This window comes from Kogia breviceps, chromosome 12, assembly GCF_026419965.1.
Source record: "Kogia breviceps isolate mKogBre1 chromosome 12, mKogBre1 haplotype 1, whole genome shotgun sequence".
Lineage (NCBI taxonomy): Eukaryota > Metazoa > Chordata > Mammalia > Artiodactyla > Physeteridae > Kogia > Kogia breviceps.
The window spans coordinates 89722984-89745866 of NC_081321.1; the positions used below are offsets into that span (position 1 = coordinate 89722984).

General features: G+C 48.1%; 1 protein-coding gene across 2 annotated transcripts in view; it reads right to left on the reverse strand.

The window, feature by feature from the left end:
• LARGE1 (LARGE xylosyl- and glucuronyltransferase 1) overlaps positions 1 to 22883 on the reverse strand; it is a 582916-nt gene that overhangs the window by 3968 nt on the left and 556065 nt on the right. For both annotated transcript variants that reach the window (XM_067010062.1, XM_059081736.2), the window contains 2 exons: positions 4385 to 4531; positions 171 to 366 (listed from right to left, as the gene is read on the reverse strand). In XM_067010062.1, coding sequence (XP_066866163.1) covers positions 171 to 366; positions 4385 to 4531 — 343 coding nt within the window. The remainder of the gene's footprint in view (positions 1 to 170; positions 367 to 4384; positions 4532 to 22883) is intronic.

Sequence of the window (22883 nt, forward strand, 5' to 3'; positions counted from 1 at the left end):
ATCAACAGCCCTGAGAATAATAAGTACTGTCACGTTCTCACTCTAGATCCCTGAACACGCTGTGTTCCTTCTCTGGTCCCTGCGTCTTATCTCCAAGGCCCTTCCAGCTTTAAGATCCGGGCCTCCCCTTTCCCCACAGCACTGGGTCCATAACGTCCCACTCTTCTCACCTGGGCATCCAGTTCCATGATGTGAGCCACCTTGTTCCAGCCAAAGCCCACAAACCTCCGGTCGTACTCTGGGCAGTCCCGTCTCACGACAACATACGGCTCGAAATCGGCCTCCCACTCAACCCGGTAAGGCGTGGTGGCGGTCCGCCACTTGGCAAAGTTTGTGGGTGCGTGGCCTTTAGTCCAGACGTGGTACCTGGGACACGTGGAGAAAAGTCACTGAGTGGAGGGAAGGAAGCTCAGCTTTCCAAATGCTGCTGGTTTGGAGGATGAAGAGCTATGTGCTGATATAGCCCTTGTTGTGGGTTGAATTTCGTCCCCCACCCCCCCCAAAAGCTATGTTCAAGCCCTAACCCCTAGTACCCGAGAACGTGACCTATTTGGAAAGAAGGTCTTTGCACATGTAGCAAGTTAAGAAGAGGTCATAGTGGATTACTGCAGGGTCTAATCCAAAGGCTGGTGTCCTTATAAGAGGAAATTTTGGATACGGAGATACACAGGAAGAATGCCATGTGAAGATGAAGGCAGAAATTGAAGTGATACACCTACAAGCCAAGGAATGCCAAGGATTGCTGGCAACCACCAGAAGCTGGAAAGAGGCATGAAAGAAATCTTCCCTAGAGCCTTCGGAGGAAGCCAGGAACTACCATCACCTTGATTTTGGACTTCTGGCTTGCAGAATGGTGAGAATAAGTTTCTGTCACTTTAAGCCACCCAGTTTGTGGTACTTTGTTACAGCAACAAATACAGTCCACTATCTACGTCCTTTACTAATGAAGAGGCTATCACTATGAAAGGGTACATGACTTTCTGGAGGGCTCTCTGTCATTTATATGGAACTGCATGTTAGTCTGTAATAGGGTCATTCCTACCAGGGACCATTGGGGAAGGCAGAAGACTCTCTCCTGGGTGACCCTGCCCTTGTATAATGTTCTCCCTCTTGAGGCAGAACCTGTGAATATGGTATCACCTCTGTGATTATGCTACATTATATGGCAAAAGAGATTTAGTACATGTAATTATGGTTACTAATCAGTTGACTTTAGATTAATTACAAGGGAGATTATGGGGGGGTGGGCCTGACTTAATCAGGTGAACCTTTAAATCTGAGTCTGGAAGAAAGCAAAAAGCCATGCGTGAGATGCCTATGGGGGCCACATGGCAGTCCTGCAATGACAAGGAAAGGAATCCTGCCAACGACCAGTGAGCCTGGAGGAGAACCACACGCTCTAGGGACAACTGCAGCCTTGCCCACACTTTGATTCCAGCCAAACGAAACCCTAGGCAGAGAATCCAGCCATTCCATGCTTGGACCTCTGACCCTCAGAGACTGTGAAATAACAAATTTGTATTGTTTTGAGCTTCAAAACTTGTGGTAATTTGTTAGATAGTAATAAAAATGAATACAACCATACAACAATAATGATAATAAGCCAGTATTTGGCAAGCACTTACTCTGTACTGGTTATATTGTACATGCTATACCTATAGTTCTAAATTCTTATTACGTGCCCAGTGTCAAGTTACAAATAGCAGTAGCGGAGCTGAGATTCAGACCTAGGCAGCCTGGCTCAAGGGCCAGGACCTTTAACCACTATGCTGGGTTACCTCTCTTATATGTCACTGTGGCCTATATCTACAGCAAGTAGTCGATGGCTGTGCACTAAGCTGAACAGATTAATGAATGAATGAGCACTCTCAAAACTTGAGAGGTACCTGAGACAGAAGCCAGCTCGTGGGGCAGGAATGTGCCTCTGGAAGCTCCAAAGAGATGGCAGGAGGCTGAGGCTCTAGTGAAACAGCAGATGGGGCCCAAGAAAAAGAACATTCTAGAAAGAAAAGCTTCAGAAAATGCCCCAAGAAACCTGTTGTCAGACCAGTAGACAATGGTCTCCAGGACTTGCTTTCTGAGACCATCCTCAGCCTCCAAACATAGTGATGAGATTTCCTGGGTACACCTTGTGGGATGTGGCTTAGAAGAGATGCGAGGCACCCTGCTTCGGGCAGAGGTTCTCCAACGTGAGTGAGTATCTGAATCCCCGGTGGACTATTTTCTAACAGATATCTGCGTTCCACCCTCCGAGTTTCTGATCCAGTAGGTCTGGGGTGGGGCTTGAGACTTGGCATTTCTATCAGGCTCCCAGGGGGTGCTGGCACTGGTGGTCCAGGGCCCACACGCAGAACCGCTGCCCTGGAGGATGGATGTGTAGGTGTGTGGGTGATTTCTCACTCCAGGTGCAGTGCGGAGTAGGTTTCTGCTGCTAGGAGGCTTAAGAGTTCATCATTTGGAGGGAAGGTGACAAAAGCAATTTCTCGGAGGGAAGGTCTGTAATTTAGCACTTGCCATGGTGGCTTGCAAGCTGTTGGCCAGAGCTGCAATCACGGACACTGCAGGTCCAACCCCAGCTCTGAGGCCCACGGACTTGGCCTTAGAAATGAGTTCTTAAATAATCTGGGGATGGAGAAGGAAGGAAGGATGTCTTGGAAATTTGCCGGGTGGTCAGCCATCAGGCTATGCCATCTAGAGTCTCTGTTTTTGCATGCATCTTCAGACACTGGTAAGAAAATTCAGGACTTGATCAGTGGTCTGATGGTACTTCGGTTAAGAGCACAGGCTCTGTAGTTCCTCAGACCTGGGCTGAATCCGGGCTCTGTCACGTACTGGCTATGTGGCCTGGCAAGTTATGTAGCCTCTCAGAGCCTCGGTTTCTTTATCTGTAAAATGGGGGCAGCATATCTGCCTCATGGATTTGTTGTGAGGATTAAAGGAGCTGATCACAGTGCCTGGCTCATGTTAAGCACTCAATAAATGGTAGTTATTGTTTTTTTTCCAAAAAGAAAGGAGGACTGGTTGGTGGGGTATTAACTCTTTGAGGCTACTTTCCAGAATTCTGGAGGGAGGAAGAAGGCTGGAGTTTGAGTCCTGGCTCCCCCCCAGCCCTCAGTTCCTTTATCTGTATAAAAGGTGAAAAGGAAGCATCTCTGAATTGTTGCATGAATGACCTACCTGATAAAATTATTTCACAAAATAATGTTTGAGAAAACCTTCCAGAAACTTCTAGTGACTTAATAGTGGTATGAAAACCTAAGTTATTATGATCTTTCCAGTAAAATTCAGATTACCTAGAAATGTATGTTCTTTAGCTCAAAGGAAGCGTTGGCCATTCTTACACGGTTCAAAAGGGAGGTCTCTCTTTATTTATTTATTTATTTATTGCGGTACGCGGGCCTCTCACTGCTGTGGCCTCTCCCTTCGTGGAGCACAGGCTCCGGACGCGCAGGCTCAGCGGCCATGGCTCACGGGCCCAGCCGCTCCGCGGCGTGTGGGATCCTCCCGGACCGGGGCACGAACCCGTGTCCCCTGCATCAGCAGGCAGACTCTCAACCACTGCGCCACCAGGGAAGCCCAAGGGAGGTCTCTCTTTAAAATGCAAGCAGAAGGAAGGCGCAGCTCTTTCTTCCAACTGCTCTGTCAAGAGACCGAGCAGGATTCCTACTCCCCCCACCCAGGGGCGCTACCCTTAATGCTGTATCCTGTCCCCTGCAGACAGAAGCCATCGGCACCTGTGCTATCCTGCAGACTCTCTGGGCCCTTTGGACAGGTGGAAGGGTAGCTCTTCTGCGGTGTTTCTGCAGGACTGAGGGTTCTAGGAAATCAGGGAAGTGAAAGGTTTGTTCGAAACTGTCACTCGGGCAACAGGAACGTCAGCTGCCGCATCTGTTGTGTCCAACCTTGGAGTCACCTTGATGACTTTAGTGGTTGAAGCTACTGCTGCCCAGCCCAGGCCCGAGGACCTCGGAGAACAGACTACCCACAAGAAAAAGGGAGTCGGCCTCCATGGCACCAAGATGACGAAACACACTTACCAAGTGACTGAATGGACAAACCAACCACGGGAGGAATCAGAGCCGGGAGACAGGAGCGTAACTGAGTAAAGTAGGAAAAGAAATAAGCTGACTGCCCTGCCCGGCGTTCCTGTCCTTGCATGTGGACACACAGGTCGATCACACATGTGCAAAAAGCACATGGCACGTGGGAAGAGAAACAACACTCTAAGCACACGGTTAGGGGCCAGCGGTGCTTTTTCTGGCCTTAAAATGGTCGAATGCCAGTGACAACTGTCTGGGCCAGCAGCCCTGGCGCCTGGGTTCCCAGGAGCGGGAAGGGCTTTAGGCTCCCCCTCCCCCGGGAGGCGGCAGTGAGGGCCACTCACCTGAACGTGAAGAGGGTCCCCATGTCCAGCATCGACAGCAACTCCGCCTTCGACTTGGGGAAGGAGAGCCGGTAGCGCAGCGTCTCGAACGCGGGGACGATCATCACCTTCTTGGTGTTGGCAAGGTCGAGCTGGATGACAGACTTCCTGGAGAGTGGGCAGGAAGAGAGACAGGGTCCCTGTGACGCCAGGCAGAGGCCTTCCCCACGGGACGGAGTGGAGGTGGTTGGTACAGGGAGGGGTCAGCCTCTCGGGTTAAAGATGGGGGATCCGAGGCCCGGGGAGGCCAGGTGGCTGGTCCAACGCCACTTGGGAGCCCTGCTGTCTCTGGACCAGAGAGCGGAGTCTTCCTGGAGAGTGAACAGAGAGGCTGGGGACCCTCCCTCACTTTCACAGTGTGCGCCCCTGTCAGAGCCAAGGGCAAAAGCCAAGTGTCTGGGACGCACAAGGGTTTGGAGCTCTGCCTACTTGCTGGGTCCGCTGCGCCGGCCACAGGCTCCTAGTGCACCACTGGCCACAGGAGAGTTGGACATAAAGCTCATGAGGTGATCACCAACTTGGGCGTTTGTGGGTCCCGTCTCTGGGACTCTTCAATCCTTTCACTCCTTCAGATCCTGAGCCTTCAAACTGGCCAGACACACCCCCACGCAGCCAGCAACCACTGCGCCAGAGCTCTGCTATCCCTCATCCTCTCATTCACTCCTGGCCTTTGAGCCTGGCCTTCTGCCCCTTGGAGACCCATGCCCTGCCTTCTGGATTTATCTGCCATGGCCCAGCTCTGTGGCCAACCTTTGAAAGAGAGAAAGGCCCAGAAAGGTCGCAGTGCACGAGGCTGGTAATGAACAGAGACAGGATTTAAATCCTGGCTCTGCCACTTTAGGAGTCTTGCCATATCGTACAAGTGATTTAGCTTCTCACGACCTCAGGTTCCTCCCTAAAATGGGGCAATAATAACTCGCCCCTGAGCTGCTGTGGAGACCGGACAAGGTAACAGAAATACTAGTACTGTTTGGTACACCTGGCACGTGGCAGGCTGGAAGCGACAAATGGTCCCTATTACACTGCAGTGCTGTCCTATTCCCTGGCTTCACCTTCCAGCATCTCTTTGGCCCTGGCTTTGATACTTCGTGTGGGCTTCCTGCTCAGACCACTGACCCTCAGGTCTCAGGCCAGCCTGGGCTGTCTGCTCATTATCTCCGAGACAGAGAAAGCAGTGTCCCTTGGGGTAATGCGAGGCATTGAAGGCGTTTTGCAAAAATACTGGAAGCAGCAGCCCTCCAGAGCAACACAACTGCTCACCGCTTAAAGTCACTTTTACTCAACAGGACTCTTGAGCCTGTGCATACACAGGGACTGGGGCTGGTCTGCAAAGAGCAGCCACCCTACAAGGAAGTAACATGTCAGCCCTGGCCAGCGTGGGACAAGAACAGAGCGGCAATCCAGGCAGAACGGCAGCAGGGTTTGGAAGCAACAAATGAGGGGGAACCTGGACCAGGTCAGGATAAGGACAGGTCTCGGAAACCACTCTTGGTTAAGGGGTCTCACCAGCTCCCAGTGCAAAGGTGGTGGTTGAGGTGGGCTGGAAATTGACACGGGAATCCTCCAAATATCAGTTGCAGTTCACTCTTTATACTTATGCTTAAGTTAACTATATACCAAATAATATACGGCCCTCATGTCACTGTTTCAGGGGAGATTTATAAACAGTGACACCAAGATATGAGCTATATGTAGCCGGTTGGAGGACCAGAGGTCTGAGTCACCCCGTTCTGGCCTGCATTTCTCTCTTTGTTTTCTCTGAGCAATGACTTTATACAAACACCCAAAGTTTCCTCACTGATGGCCTGGCATTCTCTTTCATATCAACCCTACATTGGACATGGGCAGAGCTGGAGCTCATTACCTTTCCCCCAGGAGAGGTATGTACCTTATTTACAGATATGGGTGTTAGGGATGGGACATATGGGTCTAAAGAATACCCTTGGGGCTTCCCTGGTGGCGCAGTGGTTGAGGGTCCGCCTGCCGATGCAGGGGACGCGGGTTCGTGCCCCGGTCCGGGAGGATCCCACGTGCCGCGGAGCGGCTGGGCCCGTGAGCCGTGGCCGCTGAGCCTGCGCGTCCGGAGCCTGTGCTCTGCAACGGGAGAGGCCGCAGCAGTGAGAGGCCCGTGTACCACAAAAAACAACAAACAAACAAACAAACAAACAAAAAAAGAATATCCTTGGATCAAGATGGCAAAGCCCCTGGAGGAAGGAGGGAAGATGTCCCAGCACTGATGGGTGGTTGCTATTCATTCAACAATCACCCAGCACCTACTACGTGCAAGGCACTGTGCTTGGCACTTGGCAATACAGAACAAAACATCCAAAATCTCTTCCCACCTGGTGCTTACATTCTCATCTGAAATGTCTCAGGATGCTTAAAGCCCAAGGGCAAGTATCTCTAAATTGAGGCTTGAGACTGCATTTGCAGCTAATTATTTGAAGATACGATTGCTATGGAAATGGAGTGGGAGGCTAGGAGGGCTGAACTATGAAGGGAATGGTGAAGTGTACACACATACACAATAGATATAGAGATCTATGAACATGGACGTCTCTATAAAAACCCCAAATTACTATGACAGTCAAAGTTATTATAGAAGCCACTTCTTGGAGTAGAAGATAATTCCCCCTCTCATGGTCCCCGTACACAGGGGCAGCTCTGAGCTATGCTGACACATGTGAAGCCCTGGCCAGGGCCGGGTGTTCAGGGGCAGACACTTGGGCTGAGCAAATTAGTTTCTCACTCTTGGAAATCTGAACAGATGCAGAGACTGGAGATCACAGAGCTGACTTGCACTAACATCAGGCAACACTCTAGAGGTTTCTGAACTTCTACTGCGGAGGGGCCCAGAGCTGCCCAGGGTTAATTATGGTCTCAAGTATTGGTTTTCCAAATCCTGCTTGGATTCCGTAAGATAAACCATTCAACATTTTCCCCCCTTTGATTTCTTTTCAGTTTAATTAAGTGCCTAGCGCTGGTTTCTGTTGCTTGCAACAAAACCACCAATATATCGCAAGGCCCAGAGTAAGCAGACCCAGTCAGCAGCATGCCCTACAAAATTGAGTCCTAGAAAACCTTATTTCCCTCTGCACAGAGAGCATCAGACTCTCAAGTGTTTTCTGCAAATTCCCTTTAATCTCGCTAAAACACAAAATGCCACGGAGATGGATTTGTCACTAGATAGGTCCGCTTCAGCCTCAGTTCAAGGAGGCTTTGATACTGATGTCCTGAATGGGTCTCATTATGAAGTTGTTTCAGCAACAAAGTGGTTTCATGGCACCAACTCTGAGCACATCTGTTCCTTGAGATGGTAATGGCAGCCTGGGCTTTCCTGCACTGTGTCCTGCTAGCACATACTACCTTGGCTGGGCCTGCTGACCACCTGGAGTTGCATGGTCTGTGGCCATGCTCTACCTGGAAAGCGAGTCTAGCAGGGGATGGAGTGTGTCCAGTGCAGAATCTTCCAGAAGCAGGGGAGGGCAGGATGGCGAGGTGGGAAGGCTGGCCTGGGAGCCAAGAAACCTGCGTGCTGGAGCCACAGCTCTGACCAGCTGAGTGGTTCTGGGTCACATCATTCATCTCTCTGAGACTGGTTAATCTAGAGTATTCAAACGGAAGATTTGGGAAGGCAGTCTGGTACAGCAGTAACCAGGCAAACGTGGTTTCTAGCTGACTCCACCACTCCTCTTGGGCAAGTCACCTGAACCCTTCTGAGTCTCCCGAGTTCATGCATGGCTTAAATATTTTGACGAGAAAAAAAAGCGCACGGTGCATGCAGAAGTGCTGGTGCAGTGCCTGGCGCATACTAGGTGCTGACCACATACATGATGACTGCTGTTCCTGATGGTTAGTTTTATGTGTCAAGGAGGCTGGGCTGTGGTGCCCAGCTGGTTGGTCAAACAGTTGGTCCCGGCCAGGGATTCACACGGGGAAGCATAGCTCAGAGCTGCCCCTATGTACAGGGACCATGAGAGGCGAAATTATCTTCTATTTCAAGAAGAGGCTCCTGTAATACCGCCATTTTGCCTTAGAAGCAGGTCTAGATGTTGCTGTGAAGGTATTTTGTGGATGTGATTAACATTTAGAATCAGCTGACTTTAAGTAAAGGCCCTTACCCTTGATAATGTGGGTGGGCCTCCTCCAATCAGATGAAGACCTTAAGAGCAAAAACTGAGCTTAACTGGGAAAGAAGGAATTCTGCCCCCAAACTGTCACATAGAAATCCTGAGTCTCCAGCCTACTGACATGCTCTATGGATTTCGAACTCGCCAGTCATCACAGTTGACTATCCAGCCATCTAACCATCCAGCCCATCTAACCATCCTATGGTTCTGTTTCTCTGAAGAATCCTGATTGATCCACTTGCGCTTGTCCAGGACCCCTTCAAAAATATTCACAAACCTGCTACAACATTTCTGGACTGAAAACTTGTAAAAGACACCCTCGGTATCTACAGAAGTAAATGAGAAACCTGCTGGTATAACAGAGCTCAGCGAACGTAGTGGCTCAGAGGCAGCTGGCACCGGGTTCAGGTCCTGCCTGCCACCCTCCTGTGACCTTGGCGACACTGTAGTCACAGGCTCCCCATCTGTAAAATGGAGGTAACACTCCTCTCTTACCAATCAGAACTGCTGTGAGGATGAAATAATCATTTAGAGCCGGGCACGCGCCTGACTTGGAATAACTGAGTAACAAGTGAGCTTGCGGCCCCTTTCCCAGCTCAGCTTCCGGGTGGGCCCGGTGCAGGAGAAAGTACGAGGGCAGAGGGTTCAGAAAAGGCCACAAGCTGCCCACAGCCAGGACAGATTTCTGGCTTCCCAGCCTCCATGTCTATGAAAACAGAGTTTATTTGATTTCGTCTCCAGTCGGCTCCCCGAGTCCTTCCTCACGTCAAAAACAATGCAGGTGTTTCTGACAGAGTAAATGCATCCCTTCCAGTCTGGCGGAGCCGACCTGGTAGCAAACTGTGAGCTGGGTGGTGTCTGTCTTCCAAGTCCCCCATCTCCTCTCCTGTGCATCTTTTCCCCTCAGCCTCTCGTGCTAGTTTACTCAAGTATGCAAATAGTTCATGGCCTTTTTTGCTCCTATTTGGTTAAACTGGTGACCAGGTTTGGGGTGGGGGCGATGTGAGTAGCAGGGCTTCCTGTGCCAGTTGAGGGGACGGAGGTGCGCAGAGACTGTAGGCTTTCATGGGGCTTAGCGCTAAGTTGAAGAAACAGCACGAAAGAGTACACTGTTAGGTATAGGTGGGCTTCCTGGTGCTTAAAATGACCAAACCTGAAGACTGACCCTGGCGGCTGACTGCGTACACACAAACATGCATGCACACGTGCACACGCACACACCCTCCCGCTCTTCCTCTCTCTTTAACTGCATCCTTTGCCCTAGAGGCGAGTCTCACACACACACACACACACACCCTCCCGCTCTTCCTTTGCCCTAGAGGCGAGTCACACACACACACACACACACACACACACACACACTCTCTCCCGCTCTTCCTTTGCCCTAGAGGCGAGTCTCTGTCACCAGGAAAACAGCCCAGGTTCCTGGCATGAAGAGATTACGGGAAAGTGTCTCAGAAATAAGAAACAGGGATGCACTGTGTGGTTCTAATGACGTCACCTCGTCAGTGGTGAAGATGAGGGCTCTGAGGCTGGAAGGCTTAGGTTTGCAACCCGGCTGATTACTTGGCCTCTTTGTTCCCCAGTTTCTGTCTATAAAGATGGGGATGGTGATCACAGCATTCATCTCAGAGGGTGTTTGTGAGGATTGAATGAGTTCCTACACATGAAATGCTTAATCCGTGCCTGGCCGGTGACAAGCACTGATGTGCGCTGGCCATCGGCCTGAGGGCCTGTCCCTCCTCTCAGGCCAGCCTGACAGCGCTCATAAAGCCTGGCGCCCACCCTGGATTTTCCCACTTTGCTCTTTCATTGGTTCCTCGCTTGTTCCACTCTGTGCCAGGCACTGTTGAAGCACCTGGGATACCCTGGTAAATAGAACAGGCAGAAATCCCTGCCCTAGTGGAGCTGACATTTTACAGGTGGGGGACAGACGAGAAGAACAAATAGTGCATCACATAGTGTGCTGGCAAGTGAGACCTGCTGAGAGAGAACGGAGCTGGGTGAGGGGTGTTAGGAACGCCGGAGGTGGAGAATGGGTTGTGCTTTTAAATAGGCAGGCGTCATGGAGAAGGGGATATCTAAACCAAATTCCTGGAGTCAGCGAGGGAGCATGCCGTGCGGGGACCTGGGTTAAGGAAACAGCCAGTGCAAAGGTCCTAATGACAAGAGCACAGTAAGGAACAGAGAGAGTACCTAGGAAGGGGACCAGAAAGGCCATGGGGGAGGGAGAGGGTGCAGGAAGGGGACCAGAAAGGCCACGGGGGAGGGAGAGGGTGCTGCAGATCACACAGGGCCTTGCAGATCACTGAAGGGTGTGGTGGGCAAGTGCCTCCCCCGCCTCCCCCGCCAGTGATCACCACCTCCTAATCCCAGGAACCTGAAGCTGTGTTACCTTGCACAGCAAAAGGGACTCCACAGATGTGACTAGGGATGCTGAGTTAGGAAGGTTCTGGATTATTCAGGTGGATTCAGTGTAACAGAGAGGACTGCAGTGATGTGGCCACAAGCCAAAGAATGTGGGTGGTCTCCCAGCAGCAAGAAAACAGATTCTCCCCTAGAGCCTCCAGAGGGCAGCCCTGTCGACACCTTGATTTTAGCCTCCACAGACCCTTTTCAGCATCTTTAGAGCAGCAACAGGAAACTAATACAAAGGTCTTGAGATCTTACTCAGTGAGATGGGGAGCCACCAGGGAACTCTGAGCTGAGTGAGAGGATCTGTTTTCTGTATTAAAAGAATCACTCTGGGGCTCCCCTGGTGGCGCAGTGGTTGAGAGTCCGCCTGCCGATGCGGGGGACGCGGGTTCGTGCCCCGGTCCGGGAAGATCCCACGTGCCGCGGAGCAGCTGGGCCCGTGAGCCATGGCCGCTGAGCCGCACGCCCGGAGCCTGTGCTCCGCAACGGGAGAGGCCAAAACAGTGAGAGGCCCGCGTAACGCAAAAAAAAAAAAAAAAGAATCACTCTGCTGCTGTGTTGAGAGCCGACTGTAGTGTTGCCTGGGTAGAAGCCGGGAGGTCAGTTACGAGGCCCTTGATGTAATACAGGTGCTACCTTATGGGATGGCCAGATATTCTGATGTTTCAAAAGGAGCCTACTAAAATGATTTTCAGTACATGTGGGGAATGGGTCTCTCTCAGGGGCTGCCAGTTTGAAGAGAGGCTGAAGAGTGAGAAAAAGAGTATGATCTTCCACATCAGACGATGCTGATTCTACCTCAATACCACTTCACTAATCGTGTAATCATGGGCAATTTTCTTAACTCTGGGCTTTTGTTTCCTTATCTTGATGATAATAAATACTTCACAGGCTTGGTTATTGAGAACTAAGATAATATATTCATTAATTAGTGAATATTTATGGAGCCAGACCAGAAATACTGAGTCCAGAGCTGGGTGAACAGATATAACCTCTGTCCTGACAGAGCCAGCCCAAAGTGGAGGGAGGGAGGGAGAGAGACAGAAGTGTAGGCTCTCTGGTGTGGAACTTCCCATCACTGAGCTGTGTTCTTTTCATTTTTTCATAGAGACAAAAAGTATACTAAAGATTATTAGGCGCTGAGCAGAACAGGTACAGAGTTTCAGTTTTGAAGGCACAAAGAATTCTGGAGATAGATGATGGTGATGGTTGCAAAACAATGAGAATATTCTTTTAATGTCACGAAACTATACACTTAAAAATGTCTAGATGGGTTAAGATGATACATTTTTAAAAAGTTTTAATTTTATTGGAGTACAGTTTTATAATGTGTTAGTTTCAGGTGTACAGCAACGTGATTCAGTTATACATATACACATATTCATTCATTTTTAGATTCTTTTCTCATACTGGTTATCACAGAGGACTGAGTAGAGTTCCCTGAGCTATACAGTAGGTCCTTGTTGGTCATCTATCTTATACATGGTAGTGTGTGGGTGTTAATCCCAAGCTCCTGATTTATCCCTCCGCCTCTGCCTTTTCCCTTTGGTAACCATAGGTTTCTTTTCAATATCTGTAAATCTGTTTTTGTAAATAAGTTCATTTGTATCTTTTTATAAAAAAAGATTCCACACATGAGTGATATCATGTGGTATCTTTCTCTGACTTCACTTAGTATGATAATCTCTAGGTCCATCCATGTTGCTGCAAATGGCATTGTTTCATTCTTTTTTTTATGGCTGAGTAATATTGATTTTATATATATATATATCTACCACATCTTCTTTACCCATTCATCTGTGATGGACTTTTAGGTTGCTTCCATGCCTTGGCTATTGTAAACAGTGCAGCAATGAACATTGGGGTGCATGTATCTTTTTGAATTATGGTTTTCTCTGGATATATACCTTAGAGTGGGATTGTGTTCTCCATAGAGGTTGTATCAATTTACATTCCTACCAATAGTGTAGGAGGGTTCCCTTTTCTCCACACCCTCTCCAGCATTTATTATTTGTCAACTTTTTGATGATGGTCATTTTGACTGGTGTGAGGTGATACCTCATTGTAGTTTTGATTTGCATTTCTCTGATAATTAGTGATGTTGAGTATTTTTCATGTGTATATTGGCCATCTGGATGTCTTCTTTGGAGAAATATCTGTTTATGTCTTCTGCCCATTTTTCAATTGGCTTGTTTGTTTTTTTGATATAGAGCTACATGAGCTGTTTGTATATTTTGGAGATTAATCCCTTGTTGGTCACTTCATTTGCAAATATTTTCTCCATTCTGTGGGTTGTGTTTTCGTTTGATGGTTTCCTTTGTTGTGCAGAAGTTTTTAAGTTTAATTAAGTCCCATTGGTTTATTTTTGTTTTCGTTACTCTAGACGGTGGATTAAAAAAGATACCGTTGTGGGTTTCCCTGGTGGCGCAGTGGTTGAGAGTCCGCCTGCCGATGCAGGGGACACAGGTTCGTGCCCCGGTCCGGGAAGATCCCACATGCCGCGGAGCGGCTGGGCCCGTGAGCCGTGGCCGCTGAGCCTGCGCGTCCGGAGCCTGTGCTCCGCGAGGGGAGAGGCCAAGATACCGTTGTGATTTCTGTGAAAAAGTGTTCTGCCTATGTTTTCCTCTAAGAGTTTTATAGTGTCCGGCCTTACATTTAGGTCTCTGATCCATTTCGAGTTTATTTTTGTGTCTGCTGTTAGAGAATGTTCTAATTTCATTTTTTTTACATGTAGCTGTCCAGTGTTCCGAACATTGCTTATTGAAGAGACTGTCTTTTCACTGAGCTACCATATGATCCAGCAGGCCCATTCCTGGACCTATCACCTAAGAAGACAGAATTGGAAAGACATAGGCAGGCAAATCTGCACTGCACACTATTACAAGAGACTGTCTTTTCTCTGTTAAATTGACCATAGGTGCATGAATTTATTTCTGGGCTCTCTATCCTGTTCCATTGACCTGTATTTCTGTTTTTGTGCCAGTAACATATTGTCTTGATTACTCGGGCTTTGTGGTGTAGTCTGAAGTCAGGGAGTCTGATTCCTCCAGCTCTGTGTGTGTTTTTTTTTTTTCTCAGGATTGCTTTGGCTATTCGGGGTCTTTTGTGTTTCCATATAAATTCAAAATTTTTTTGTTCTAGTTCTGTGAAAAATGCCATTGGTTGAGTTGTGTTCTAAAAAGGAGAAGTGGGACTTCCCTGGTGGTGCAGTGGTTAAGAATCCGCCTGCCAATGCAGGGGACACACGGGTTCGAGCCCTGGTCTGGGAAGATCCCACGTGCCACGGAGCAACTAAGCCCGTGCGCCGCAACTACTGAACCTGTGCTCTAGAGCCTGCGAGCCACAACTACTGAAGCCCGCACGCCTAGAGCCCGTGCTCTGCAAAGAGAGGCCAGTGCAATGAGAAGCCCACACATCGCAACAAAGAGTAGCCTGCCCCCTTGCCTCAACTAGAGAAAGCCCGTGCATAGCGACAAAGACTCAATTCAACCAAAAATAAATAAGTAAAAGAAAAAAAAAAAAAAGCAGAAGTTAGCCAGTCAGGGGAGGGGATTCAAGGTATTTGCAAAATTTGGAAATAAGAAAGCATATAGGATTCAGGGGAACTGAATTTCTTAGAACACACCTGGTACATTGTGAGTGGTCAATAAACAGTAATCAAAAGTGCTTGTATTTCTTCAACGTTTCAGTAACAAGCACTGTGCCAGGCACTTTATAGGCATTACTCTTTGAATCATTGCTGATATACTATGACATATGTACCAGTATTCCTAGTTTACTGAAGAAGACATTCAAACTCTGAGAGGTTAATTTGCCTTAAAACAACAAACGATGATGATGATAAAATCATCATTGTATGAATTAAGGCTGCACCAGTGTAGAAATAACCTGGAAAGATCAATTATCACAGGATCTACGTGGACCAAGTCTGTTAATGTGGTGACTTTGCAGCTAGAGCAATGAGCTTCTTGGAACTCACGGATTAAGGCAGTTGGTGGGAGAGGTTAGGAAGCGGATGGAGGGAGATGGCAGGAGGCTGCAGCCTGCATGCTGATGTTTCTTACTGGCATCCCAATGGTGGATCCCACGTTGTAGCAGCTAACTGGGCAGAGGCCAGAACACAGGTAGCATTTGGAGGTGCAGAGACGGGTGCTGACCTCCTGGCTTACTGAGCCTCCTGCACTGACTTTTTTTTTTCTTTACCATCCACTAGCTTCTCTAACAACTACAGTCTGCCTCTGACTCCTTGGATCAGGCCAAGGTTGGCAATGGCCCCTCATTGTCAAATCCAACAGACTTCTCCATTCTCATCTTTCTTGACTTTTCTCTGCACTTGGTGCTAAAGACCACTCCTGCTGCCCTTAGCTTTAGAACAACGTCCCAAAATTCTGGAGAACATCTTCCCACCCTCTTGGGCTTTTTTTTTTTTTTTTTTTTTGCAGTACGCGGGCCTCTCACTGCTGTGGCCCTGTGGCCTCTCCCGTTGCGGAGCACAGGCTCCGGACGCGCAGGCTCGGCAGCCATGGCTTATGGGCCCAGCCGCTCTGCGGCGTGTGGGATCTTCCCGGACCGGGGCACGAACCCGTGTCTCCTGCATCGGCAGGCAGACTCTCAACCACTGCGCCACCAGGGAAGCCCCCTCTTGGGCTTTGATCAGGGTAATTGTTTTCTGCATCAGCCCTCTTGATGCTGGTTACCATCTGGACACATCTTGTTTCCCCTACTCCCTGGGCAGGGATGGAGATCCTGACTCTCCAGACACGAGAGCTTCCACTCCTATAACAGAAGTGGTTGGGCTGATTTCTTTGTGTTGGTGCAATGAATGGCTGAGGCTGGTGCTGACAAGGGACAAGCTGCTCAGAACCATGGGGCCGAAGGCACTGGGGCTGCTGTCAGGATGCCAGGAGAGAATGAGACATCGGCTCTCTGAGCCTCAGATGTCCACAGCATCAAATGTCAGAGAGCCCATTGTTTAATCAACCCTGTGTTGTAAGGAATCCAAGAGATGCTCATACAAGTTCCCAGGACTCACTCACAGGAAAGTTATATTACAAGGAATGGGAGGAGGGAAAGAAATTTGTGCTGGAGTGCGCGTCTGTTTTTGAAACCCTAGAACAGTATCACACTTTCTCTTAAGGCTTTGTGTGCAGCCAATTAGAGAACTTTGCTTCTCTGCACCTCCCCTGCCCACCTCTGTTGGCCTTGATGTGTCCCCCTTGATGATGGGGCTACATCTTCTTTGGGACTGGTTCGTCCTGGACTTTTCTTTTTTATTTTATATTGCAGTACAATTGTTTTACAATGTTGTGTTAGTTTCAGGTGTACAGCAAAGTGATTCAGTTATACATATAGGTGCATCCATTCTTTTTCAGATTCTTTTGCCATATAGGTTATTACAGAATAGTGAGTGGAGTTCCCTGTGCTATACAGTAGGTCCTTGTTGATTATCTATTTCATATATAGTAGTATGACTATGCTAATCCCAAACTCCTAATTTATCCCTCCCCACTTCCTTTCCACTTTGGTAACCATAAGTTTGTTTTTGATGTCTGTGAGTCTGTTTCTGTTCTGTAAACAAGTTCATTTGTATCATTTTTTAAGATTCCACATATAAGTGATTATCACATGGTATCTGTCTTTCTCTGGCTTATTTCACTTAGTATGATCATCTCTAGGTCCATGCATGTTGCTGCAAATGGTATTATTTCATTCTTTTTTACGGCTGAGTAATATTCCATTTTATATATGTGCCACACCTTCTTTATCCATTCTTCTGTCCATGGACACTTAGGTTGCTTCCGTGTCTTGGCTATTGTGAATAGTGCTGCTATGAACACTGGGGTGCATGTATCTCTTAAAATTATGGTTATCCCTGGATATATACCCAGGAGTGGGATTGCTGGATCATATGGTAATTCTATTTTTAGTCTTTTAAGGACCCTCCATACTGTTCTCCATAATGGTTGTACCAACTTACATTCCCACCAACAGTGTAGGAGGGTTCCCTTTTCTCCATACCCTCTCCAGCATTTATTGTTTCTAGATTTTGATGATGGCCATTCTCACTGGTGTGAGGTGATACCTCATTGTAGTTTTGATTTGCATTTCTCTAATGATTAGGGACAGTGGGCTTCATCCTGGACTTTCTTGCTCACCGAGGATGGCGGGTGGTGGCAGTGGTAGTAACATGCAGAGTGCCTGCTTATATGTCTACCAGCTCTGCTAGGCTTGAGGTCAAGGATGAGCCTTGTTCATGGTTACGTTTCTAGCTCTGGCACTGTGTCAGGCACACAGCAGGCATGCAATAAATACGCAGGGAATGAAGGAATCAATCTGCAGTTGTCTTATGTGAGAGAGAGGGTGGTACCGTGAAGAGGGCCCTTTGGAAGCAACAGAGCTGGGTGGCAACGGTAGTTCTGCCACTTCAATACATACGACTTGTGATCAAGTTTATCTTTTGCATTTAAAAAATGATAACGTTTGTGATTTAAAAAGAACATTTGGGGACTTCCCTGGTGGTCCAGTGGTTAAGACTCTGTACTTCCACTGCAGGGGGCGTGGGTTCAATCCCTGGTTAGGGAACGAAGAGCCCGCATGCCAGCGCAGCACGGCCCAAACAAAACAAACAAACAACCCAAAAAACATCTGTCAAGCACCTAGCACAACACCGGGTGCATGGAGGGTGTTTGTAAACATCTCTCTCCCTTCCCCAGCCTGCACAGGCTGCCTGCACCATCGGATCCTCCCGTGAGGCTCACAAGGTGTAGATGGGCACAGCTGGGGTGGTCCCTATTTGAAGAGAAGGCTGAGATTTCCCCCATACCTTTCTGATTTCGCCTTATTCCTGGAACTATGTGGGCGCGGTGCAAACAGAACCAGGGAGCCAGCTGGCAGATGGTGAGGAGCAGCAGGGCTACCGTGGCCACAGATACCATCAACCAGTGAGAAGCAGAGTACGAGCAGGTGAGTGCATGTGCACGTGTACGTGTGTGTCTGTGGCTCTGAGAAGCCCCCTGGTCCCCAGCCGCCCCCCACACCCCTCACATAGCCTACCTTCAAGAGTACCAGATAGAATCATGGCTTCCAACCAGAGCAATGGGAAATCATCCGAATAACACTTTTCAGGACTTAGCAACCTACCTCTGGGCAGAGAGGGTGGAGGGCGCAGAGTTAAGCTGTGCTTATCATCTGCTCAGATAACTGTGGCGGCAGACCTGCGCGCAGCCCGCCCCAGGCCTTGCTGCTCTCCCCTGCACAGGAGGCCAGGGAATGGGGTTTGCTCAGATTCTATTACAGTTGCCTAGGAAATGAGTTCCCAGCAGACAGGCTTCCAGGAGGTGTGTGGGGACAACAGCAAAGGACTTGCAAATGAGGGAGAGAAAGCTGCCTACAGGGAGTGGTGCCTTAAGACAGACACCTCACGGATGCGGGCAGAGAGGGGCAGAGCCATCTTGAGAGCTGGGGGGCCCCCCAGGGCCAGCAAAATTGGGTGGTTCCTGAATTGATGGCATTAACACATCCAGAGGGAGAAGCTCTCAGGCAGGGAGGGGCAGGAAGGAGAGAGGAGCTAAGAATGAGCTTTTGGGGCATGTTAATAAAAGAAGAAGCTATTGTTGACTGCGCCCGGCTCTGTGCCAGGGACTCTACAGTCAGCATCTCACGTCCTTCTCAACATCCTTATTCACTCCTATCTAATTACCCCACTGCCCCGTTTGCCGTTAGCAATCACGGCTGAACATCCAGCGGTGCTTTCTATGTGTTTGCCCCGGCTTAGCTGTGAGCTGCAGGTTAACGGGAGGGGCCATCAAGGGTCTTGCAGTTCAGAGGGCAGCCCCGGGGGAGCCTGCCCAGATTCAGGCCCTACCTGGACACTCACCTGCTCGTACTCTGCAGCAAGTTACATCTGTGTGCCGCTGTTTTATCCTCTCTGAGATGGGGATATATGAGGGCTTGGGCTGTGGGGTTTTGTACGAATTAAGTGGATTATCTCATGTAGAGCTTGAGACAGTTCTTCAATGCCTGTGGGGATGATCGTGGCCCTCATGATGATGGTAAAGATCAGCCCATCAGGCGTTTGGATCAATAAAAGGTTAAGCACAACAGCAAACAAATGGCTGGAGAAGGTGTGGAGAAGAGGGACCCCCCCCTCCGCCCCCCACACTGTTGGTGGGAATGTCGATTGGTGCAGCCACTACGGAGAACAGTATGGAGGTTCCTCAAAAAACTAAAACTAGACTTGCCATATGATCCAGCAATCCCACTCCTGGGCCTCTACCCAGAGAAAACCATAATTCAAAAAGAGTCACGTACCACAGTGTTCATTGCAGCGCTACTTACGATAGCCAGGACACGGAAGCAACCTAAATGTCCATCGACAGATGAACGGATAAAGAAGATGTGGCACATATATACAGTGGAATATTACTCAGCCATAAAAAAAGAATGAAATAATGCCATTTGCAGCAACATGCACGGACTTAGAGATGATCATACTAAGTGAAATAAGCCAGAGAAAGACAATTACCATATGATATCCCTTATATGCGGAATCTAAAATATGCCACAAATGAACTTATGTACAAAACAGAATCTCACAGACAGCAGACTTGTGGTTGCCAAGGGGGCAAAGGGGATGTGGAGGGATGGACTGGGAGTTTGGGGTTAGCAGATGCAAATTATTATATATAGGATGGATAAACAACAAGGTCCTACCGTAGAGCACAAGGAACTATATTCAATATCCTGTGATAAACCAAAATGGAAAAAAATATTAAAATGTAAATATATATGTATAATTGAATCACTTTGCTGTACAGGAGAAATTAACACAACATTGTAAATCAACTAGACTTCAATAAAACAAACAAATATTATAAAAACAGTAAGCACAGAACGCCTTTGGGTAAGTCAGGATAAGCAAGACGTCCGCTTAGTGATTCTGTGCCTGTGGGCATGTTATTTCACCCAGGCATCCTCATCTGTTAAATGAACTGTGATGAGGTTAAATGACAAAATACATGCGAAAGTGCTTGCAACAGTGCTTGGCCTGTAATACGTGCTCGATAAATGTTAAACGTTACAGCAGAAACAAAATGACGAATGTACACAAGGGAATGCCACCTGGTTATGTCCCTCATCGAGCAGCCAGTCGGCCTCGCCTGGCGCCACCTGTCCCTGGCCTTGTTCACATTTCTGTCCTTCATTCAACCAGTGTTTACAAAGCTGCCATCATGTGCCAGGGGACACGTGATGGGGGAGGGCGGTTAGATGTCATCCTGCAGAGAACACAGTAAAACTGGAATCTGTCACTCCTGTACACTCTCAGGATATAGTCTCAACCACTGTGGCACGTTTGTCCCCTGGAAAGCGAGGCAACATTTGCAAAGCAAAGCACAGAGGTTTAAAGCTTCAAGCGCTGAACAAAGATGAGGATTCTGCTGGGTTAAAGAGGCGAGAAACCTGCCCCAGTCTCATGGATGTGGGACGTCCCAGCTGACAGAGCTGTCTAGGCCTCTACCATTCTGGAACATTCCTTGAACTTGCCAAGATATTTCATGCCTTTATACCTATTAGCCCTTAAAGCCTGAACTGAACTATCAATCACCTATTTTCGCGGCCTTCCCAGCCCACCCACACTGGGTCGTCTTCTTGTGAGTCTGAGCTCCCGTATCTTTGATCTCTGAACCTGTATTGATAATGACAAGAGCAGCAGCAGTGCGTGCAGCTGGAGTGCCCCCTAGAATGGAACCCCATGAGGGCAGGAACCCGGCCTGTGCTGTGCACCATGAAAGCCCCAGTGCCTAGAACAGAGCCTGGTCATGGCAGATGCACAGTGTCTATCTGTGGAACGTAGAACATTCCAGGCATGTGCTAGGTGCTTTCCAAGTACTATTCCATTTAACCTTCCCAGAACCTTAAGAGGGAAGAAAGAATGTGATCCCCACTTCATAGGTGGAAAGTTTGAGGGTTAAGTACCTTTCCCAAGGTCCAGTAAATGCTGAGTAAGGAGTGCTCAGTGTTGAGATGCAGGTCGAGCGAATCCAGAGACAGCACTGTCACAATGCAGCACACTGCCTGGCACATAGTAGGTGCTCACTCAATAGTTTTTGGAGTGAATGAGCATGAGTAAGATAGTTTCTCATTTCATTAAAAAAAAAAAAGAGAGATGGTTACACGAAGTCACCAGGCTGTACTGAAGGCAGCAGTTTGCAACAGTGGGGGTTATGGGCGGGGGCCTGGCAAAGATGTTCAGTTCTGAGCGCTGAGAATGGGCCAAAGCACAGAAAATTAACTTCTGCTGAACACCTACTAGACCCCCACAAGAAGCTATTTACTAGCCCCTTTACTAACTGAGAAAGCAGAGGACTGGGGAGACGAAATAAGCAACCCCGAGTCACATCCTTGATAAGCACAGTAGAACCTGCAGGCAAAGGCAGGTCTGCGTGACTTCCGCCATGCCTGCTGAATTTCACTTGACATTTCTGAAATCAGGGAAAACCGCACATCTCCACCCTCATTTTTTAGAAGACACAGGTGAAGGGGTGGGAGTGATATTTTAGTGAAACTCTGCAGCTATGCCCATGCATGTAACCGATTCCATTATTTTCCAATTGATCTGTTTGTTTTTGCTATGATAATAGCTGGTTGCTAAGCAACTGCTCAGGAAGCTATGATGCTGAACTTTTTTTTGGTAACCAAGTAGGCTACCCAAAAGGGGTGATATGGGTAAATGTTTGGGGGTCTAATCAAAGGGCTGCCAATCAGCCTGCTCCGGTATCCTGAGTTCTGAGAGGGATCTAGCTCCTTCCGTTAATGAGCAGGCTATTGTAGAGGGGGTGGCCACCTTCCTCCTCTGACACTAAGATTTAACCTCTCTGGGGCCTCAGTTTGGTCACCTGTCATAACACTTACCTCACACAGAAGAAATGTTTCCTTAAGCTAATGGCAAGTCAATATGGTTATCTTCACATGAAAAGGATAGTGCACGCTTATTTGGGACTTCTGATAGAATCGTATTCCTTACCAGTTCTCAAAATTCTAGTTCCTAGAAATGATCAAGGTCAGAGGTCATACCGACAAGGGATTAATCTCCAAAATTTACAAACAGCTCATGCAGCTCTATGTCAAAAAAACAAACAACCCAATCAAAAAATAGGCAGAAGATCTAAACAGACATTTCTCCAAAGAAGACATACAGATGGCCAAAAAGCACATAAGAAGATGTTTCACATCACCAATTATCAGAGAAATGCAAATCAAAACTACAATGAGTTAGCACCTCATAACGGTCAGAATGGCCATCATCAAAAAGTCTACAAACAATAAATGCTGGAGAGGGTGTGGAGCAAAGGGGACCCTCTTGCACTGTTGGTGGGAATGTAAACTGATACAGCCAATACGGAGAACGGTATGGAGGTTCCTTAAAAAACTGAAAATAAAACTACCATATGATCTGGCAGTCCCACTCCTGGGCAGGGTATATATCTGGAGAAAACCATAGTCCGAAAGGATACATGCACCTCAGTGTTCACTGCAGCACTATTTACAATAGCCAAGACGTGGAAGCAACCTAAATGGCCATCGACAGAGGAGTGGATAAAGATGTGGTACGTATATACAACGGAATATTACTCAGTCATAAAAAAGAATGAAATAATGCCATTTGCAGCAACATGCATGGACCCAGAGATTATCATACTATGTGAAATAAGCCAGAGAAAGACAAATACCATCTGTTATCACTTATATGTGGAATCTAATGAAAAAAAGAGATACAAATAAACTTATTTACAAAAGAGAAGCAGACTTACAGACATCAAAAACAAACTTATGGTTACCAAAGGGGAAAGGTGGCGGGGGGAGGATAAATCAGGAGCTTGGGATGAACACACACACACACACACACACACACACAC